At 39.5% G+C, this 7,131-nt stretch overlaps 1 protein-coding gene across 1 annotated transcript; it reads left to right on the top strand.

The window, feature by feature from the left end:
* The first annotated feature begins 1,774 nt into the window (after positions 1-1,774).
* Positions 1,775-3,685, top strand: gjb1a (gap junction protein beta 1a). The gene is made up of 2 exons (XM_084564505.1): positions 1,775-1,805; positions 2,927-3,685. Exons 1-2 carry the CDS (start codon positions 1,778-1,780, stop codon positions 3,661-3,663), a joined length of 765 nt encoding a protein of 254 aa, XP_084420631.1. The 5' UTR covers positions 1,775-1,777; the 3' UTR covers positions 3,664-3,685.
* Positions 3,686-7,131: the final 3,446 nt, after the last annotated feature.

The following is a 7,131-nucleotide window of genomic DNA, read 5'->3' as shown; positions in this document are numbered from 1 at the left end:
TATGAGATCTTACCTCAGGTCTGAACTAAATTCCAACATGTTTGTGATTGTCTTTCTCTCATATACTTTAAATATATTTATGAAAGACAAAATTGTGTAGCGTCGCTTTAGATCTGGCCAAGACTTTTGATACAGTTTACCAAAAGACTATTTTCAAAACAAATCTCCAGATGGTTGCAAAAGGTGTCCCACAAGGATCAGTATTGGGAACTATGGTATTTGCTCTAAACATGATCAATATTGATTTTCCAACAGAACATTGCAACAGAACGTCTGCTTTTATGCTGATGATTCCATTATTATATAATATGACACTGACACGTTACACAATCCAAAACCATAAATGGATTATTGAGAAATTAGATATTGTGTCATTCTCTTGTTCCTCTAAAAGAGATCTCAATCTTAATGAGGCGTTATGAAAGTTCACTAAATCTATTTTAACGATGTCAGGAAGAATAAAAGAATAAAAAAGTGATTGTTATTCTTTATTTAACCTCTAAAACGTTAGAGATGAATCTGTCAGTTTTGGTTAGTGACGAAAGGACAAGTTCTAAATAAATTACTGGTGAAATTGCTAATGTGGTTTTTGTAGATTTTGATTTAGACACATGCACAAAGAGCTTGCCAAGATAACCTTTAACTACAGAAACACATCAAACTGTGCTCGGCCTCACAGTGAGCACAGTCATTCATTGGCTGAATAAGTGGTTAAATATTCAGCGGGCAGCAACAATGTGAATGTAAAGGTTGAGGAGAAAAACATAGATGATAGGCTGATTATTCTAATAAAAAACCCTTGTCCTCTTATCTTTAGATTTTGTGGATCATTCTTTGTTTCCGACCTTTATGTTTTACTCCATATTGCGTCAAAAACATCCTCCACTTCCTCTGCAGAACACAGCACAAAGAGGACAAGAGGACTGACTGCGGTCCCCACACAGATTCTTCAGCTGGACAGAAATTAAAACGTTTGATCTGAATTCTGAAGCTGTTTGTTTGCTCCGCGTAAATGGGGCTATTGTATGCAAATTCTTCGCACAGAAGCATATGACCTCCCCAGTGCAGGGCAGTGGCTAGTGTGAGAGAAATCATTAGCAATGCAAAGTCATGGTGCTCTGATACTCTTGTTCACAGTCATAGACTGGAAAAAAAAAATCTGCTAATGTCGACGTAAATGTTTCTGGATGTACTTGATTTAAAACTCTAGCTGAAGGTAAGTGCATTTTAGTTGTTATTAGATAATGTGACTGAGAAAATGCTGGATAGTTCTGTTGTTTTCAATGTGTTCAGCAGATGTTTTCTGAGCTCATAGCCTCTGCCTTACAGTTATGTCATTTGAAACTAATAAACACAGGAATTTGATCAAGGAGAATATAGAATTGTCCTCCATTACTGACAATCAGATTAAATTATTTATTTCCAGTCCATATTTTTGATGTTTATCTATAGCAGACAGCCGGTCACTAAAAGGAGTTTTATCTTAGTAATGTTAAGTTAAGGACCAGATGAGTCCTTTATCACTGATCATCAAGATCATCAAATTATTTTGCTGCCAAGAAGTGAACAGTGCAACAGATTGGGTACAGATCCCCACTTTGCATGATACACCATGGCGACTGGTGAAAGCATGTCACATGACACATGGTGCCAGACTTCAGTACGGCACTCTTAAGTGGCCTGCCAGCTGCAGAGGGGGCCAGAGAGGCATTCTTCTTCTCTGGATTCACATCCATGCCAAACCAGCAGGTCAACATTGTCCTCTACGCTGCCTCCTATGCCTCTTACGCCTCCAGCTGAGCCCGGTAACAACTCTGACATTTATACTAGACTGGTAGTGCAGACAATCAGTAATGATGAGCACAGAGATAGACACATTTAATTTCAAGTGTTTTGAGTCTGAAAATGAGTTCTAGGTTCAGAAAACCAGTGATTTACTAATTTGAGATGAAAATATGAAGCATAATTGCACTTATATTGATTGTGTACCAATTTCTTTGCTGTTATGACTAAACCATTGCACTTACTAAACTTAGGTATTTTGAGGATTAATATCTAAGTACTCACTCACAACTCTACTTTAACATACTTGAAATGCTCTGAGATTATATTGATATTTTCTATACATGTATTTATTATTATTTGATGACTTTGTAAATTATTTTCAACCTATTATTTAACCCACAATGCATCATAAAATTTCTTATATCCAAGAAGATGCTTGCAAATGGATTATTTTTCTGATGAAGAGTTCAAAACCCAAATATGTAGAATTTTATTTCCCAGAGCAGGGGACAGAAAAGCTGCAGATTGCCCCATTGGAGAAGCTAAAAGTAGAGAAAACTTTGGATTTGTGCTTCAAAATGTTCCCATTCATTAAATTTTATCTAGGTTAATGAATCGATGAATGCTATCATCACTGTTTAAAACCGTTCTGTTAAATCTTCGGTAACCGCTGAACCAGGTTTGAGCATATGCAGTGTACACAAGTAAATAAAATATAATTTTCAAAATGTATTGTAATCATTAGTGAGATGTCATAAAGTATAATTTTAAACTTTTTAAAATGTATTTCTTCAAAAATCATCACAACATATAACCATCAGTTTAAGTCATTTCTAATTAAAAATTTGTTGAAGTTTTGAGCGTGCTTATGAAAAGTTGCATAGACAATCTTAGGTTAAATGAGGTTAAATGAGAGAAAGAGTATGTCTTTAGACTTAGTTTTAGTAACTGTAAAAAAAAAAAAAAAAAAAAAAAGAGGAAGTAAAGGTGAATTAAAATAGAAGAGGATCTGGGATACACGGTGGTTGATAAGTGGTTGAAGAGTTGCAGTGGTCAAATATTAAAACTCAGGTATTACCAAAGAAGAATAGCACACCAGCCTCCTAGATGTTGATCCTTCCTTATGTGTTTTTTGCCTCAGACCCGGAACCAAAGATGAACTGGGCGTCATTTTATGCTGTCATCAGCGGTGTGAACAGACACTCCACTGGCATCGGTCGCATCTGGCTCTCTGTCCTGTTCATATTCCGCATCCTGGTCCTAGTGGTCGCAGCTGAGAGCGTGTGGGGCGATGAGAAGTCCGGCTTCACCTGCAACACCCAGCAGCCGGGCTGCAACAGCGTCTGCTACGACCACTTCTTCCCCATCTCCCACATCCGCCTCTGGGCGCTCCAGCTCATCCTCGTCTCCACTCCCGCCCTGCTGGTAGCCATGCATGTGGCCCACCGCCGCCATGTCGACAAGAGGCTCTACAAACTGTCAGGGAAGACCAATCCCAAAGACCTGGAGCAGATAAAGACCCAGAAGATGAAAATCACAGGGGCCCTGTGGTGGACATACGTCATCAGCCTTTTGTTCCGCGTTATCTTTGAGGTCACCTTCATGTATTTGTTTTATATGATCTACCCTGGTTACAAGATGATAAGGCTGGTGAAGTGTGACTCGTACCCCTGTCCCAACACGGTGGACTGCTTCGTGTCGAGGCCCACAGAGAAGACTGTCTTCACTGTGTTCATGCTGGCCGTGTCTGGGGTTTGTATTCTGCTCAACATCGCAGAGGTGATCTTCTTGGTGGGGAAGGCCTGCAGCAAGCATTTGCACAACGCTGGAGACTCAGCTATGGGAGCCTGGATCCAACAAAAGCTTTGCTTGTACTAACACGCACACATACAGTAAAACATATAGGGACATAAGTGACCTTTCAGGTAACAATACTGATTTCTTGTGGAAAAAGTCTCATTAAGCATACCGTGACTTTGAGGATTTACTCAGTGGTTTATAATATCAGAGACTAGAAGCATCCAGTTGCAATATGGGAAAAACATACTATTCAGAAAACATTTTTGCACTTGCAGTTCAGGTTTTAGAATCAGATTACTGACATTGCCTCAGTATTTCAAGAACAGATAAAGCAGCACTTTGTACTGACATGATTTAATGGTTTGAGGTTTGGCTGACTAAAGATGAATTAAGTAACATTTCATTAAGCAACATTCCAACTGACCATGTTGTAGCCTTCTACTGTCATGAATTAGTTTTTGATGTTGAAAATATTAAATTATGAAATGTGATTTCTGCCTCGTACTATTTTAAATCATCAGACTGTATCAGGAGAGTGTGTCGCCGTGGTGAAATTTAATAAATAATATCCCATCATCTGGTCAAATATAATCACATTGTGTTTTTGTTACAACCAGCTTGAATTGGACCAAATGGACTGGAGGATTGGTTCCTTTTCTACTGCTGTTATAGGTGAGATGTTACACTAATACATGTAAACAGAGTTTGCTCAATGCGTATTCTACAACAACCCGAACTTGAACTTTTTCTCTGAAGTTTACTAGAGACTGCTAAACATTAGCATTTAAATGTGTTGATTTTGAAGCTGGATGTTTATATCTTGTCCGTACACTACAATTAAAATCAACAAGAACTGGTGTAATTGTCTCCTTTTCATTAGGTTTTCTCAAAATTATGATTTACAAATTAAAAAATATGATTTCATATGCCACAGCAGGAATGTTTTAATGTATTATGATCTGAAAGTTGAAATGTAGTACCATAAAAGTCAAGCAAGGAACCTGCGGGAACAAATTAAGCTGCAGCCACAGCAGCGCCATTTTGTGATTCTTCTCCGCTGTCAGTAGTGTCACTCGGAGAAAAACAGAAAAACATCACACATTTGGTGGCACCATCTTTAGTCTAGATAGATCCTTGGAGGCCGTGTTGCCACCTGTGAGAATACATCTGAGGCTGATTAAGTTCTCCAGAGCGCAGAGTTTTAGGGTTATCAATAGCCTCGCCATGTACGGGGGTCAGTGTGTGCGGGTGACAATGGTTGACCCCGGGGACAGCTGGACCTGCCATGGCCTCGGGGATGAGGGCACTTCTCTTTTTAAGGAACGCGTCGACACACACACCATCTATAGAGTTCAGAGAGACGAGAAGCATATTTGCAGCACTGTGCCAAAAACAAATACCTGTAGTCTGTTACTCCGGTGTAAGATTAGTGACCAAGGATCAGGTGATCTTCGTCTTCTTCATCTTCTGTAACCGCTTGTCCTGTCAAGGGTCACGGGGGGTGCTGGAGCTTATCCCAGCTATCATCGGGCGAGAGGCGGGGTACACCCCTGGACAGCTCGCCAGTCTATCGAGGGCAATGTTACTTTTGTAGTTGTATCTGTTACTGTGGCAGAGATCAGGCCTTAATGACAAAAAATATTTGCATAATTTGCTTAAGTAAAAGTCACACTATGGAAATATTAGAAATGCTAAATCATCAATTATGTTGCAAGTGCTGCATTAAATTCCAGTAGAGTAGCACTATCAGAATGGCTCCTTTCAGAGGGTTATGTTATGATATAGTGGACAGATCATTGTGGCATTAATAATTGATACAGTCTCGTGTGGGCAGCGTGGTTGAGATGGGGATTAAGGCAGAGTTTTATCTTCTGAATTTACATCTTGTCAGGAATAATAAAATCTATTTTAAAGGTTAGTTTTTATTTGGGAAACGTGTCAAATAAATGTATCATGTTCAAATACAAAGCAATGGAAAGTGGAAAAAAGTTAAATTGTACAGAGGAGTGAATCTGTTAGTTTGTGTCCCATTCGTGTGGTTGCACAAGAGCGCCTCAGTGCTGTAACGGAGGACCTTTGTGTGGACAAAGATGACACACAGTCTAAATAAATTGATAAACCGTGCTCTGTATGTGTTACCGCCATCTTTGAAGCTGCTGGCCAAGCCCTCGCTGCTGCATACGGGACGTCTCTAGGGTGTCTGAAGCTGCTCTACACAGTCAAGGGTCAGATCACCATAAGAGTGACAACAAGGCCACTCCCTTAGCCGTGAATTATATTTAGAGGGCATTGACATGTAACCCGCTTTCTCACTGGACCCCTCAGCTGCCACTCAGCTGAAGAGAAACACCTCTCAAGAGAGGGTTTTTAGACTTCTCCACAGACTTTCATGCGCGCTCGCTCTGAGACAAGAGTTTAGCTGTGGTGGCTTGTTGAGCATTGATAAGGTCAGAGTGGGAGGGACTGCTCAGGGCAGAATCACAGAGTCTCCAGTGAAAACTATTTGAGAAGTTTATCTTGGCGCTGGAGCTTCCTTGGTGGTTCAGGAGAACGTGGCCTCTCTGGGAAGTGAAGAGGTTCAGTCACTGAGTGACTCCGAAGGAAATGAACATTATCAGGTAAGTCTTTCTTAATGAACATACTCAGGAGAAACATTGTACATGTGTCTGATAATCATAAATGGATACAACAAAAATAATTGTTGCATCTGTACCTCTTGAATACATTACTGAGTAAAGATGTGAATGAAGTTCCAGTCCAGTTTATTTCCAATAACTACAGTTAAGTGAAAAGTGTCTCCCTCAATCTTGGCTCACAGTCTAAATGCACCTACTCACAGTTTGTCTATTTCTTAGCTCCTTTGATCTAAAGGACAAGTACAACTATTTTTAAAGTTAAACTTTTGCAATGTTGTAACCAATAGGCCCTGAAATCTAAACTAGTAACCTAATTCTGGAGTCGGAGAGCACTGTTGGGTATACTGTGTCACAAGATCCATGCTGAGGCCGAGCGTCTTACAGAGCCTGCTGCAGGGCTTTCTCTCATACACAGTCAACCGTGTCCTTGTCCTGTTTTATCAGCATTCACTTGATAGGATACAGTCGTTAGGAATACAAGCAGTGAATTCACGGTGGATCGATGCTTCTTTTGCCGGGTCTCGATAAGTTTCCTGATGTACCGTAGTCTTCGGATGAGTCTGAAAACTATAGCAAAAATCAAATGAAATGAAAATACCATAGGCATGCAAAGAATGTTCAAGCTCAACTTTTTTTCATGCTACCTGTTTATTGACTGGATGTCATTATGCGGTAAATATGTCAGTTTAAATTATTGTTAAATCGGATAAATTATTACGGCCCTTGGTTTAATTTATATAACTTGACATTTAAGCAGAGCTAGCTGAAGCATATTAAATTGAAAAGGTGTCAGTGTAGTTTTTAATGTAGTGTTATTTTTTTTTTTTGAATGATCAGCAAGTTGGAAAGGCTATAAAATAAGAGTCTCTGTTTAAAGGACAATTACAAAGTCACATTTCTGTGTTTTTTT

The sequence above is a fragment of the Chelon labrosus genome (genome assembly GCF_963514085.1).
Source record: "Chelon labrosus genome assembly, chromosome: 17".
Classification (NCBI taxonomy): domain Eukaryota; kingdom Metazoa; phylum Chordata; class Actinopteri; order Mugiliformes; family Mugilidae; genus Chelon; species Chelon labrosus.
Note: the sequence above shows the minus strand (reverse complement) of the source record. Positions and strands in the feature narration are given on the sequence as shown.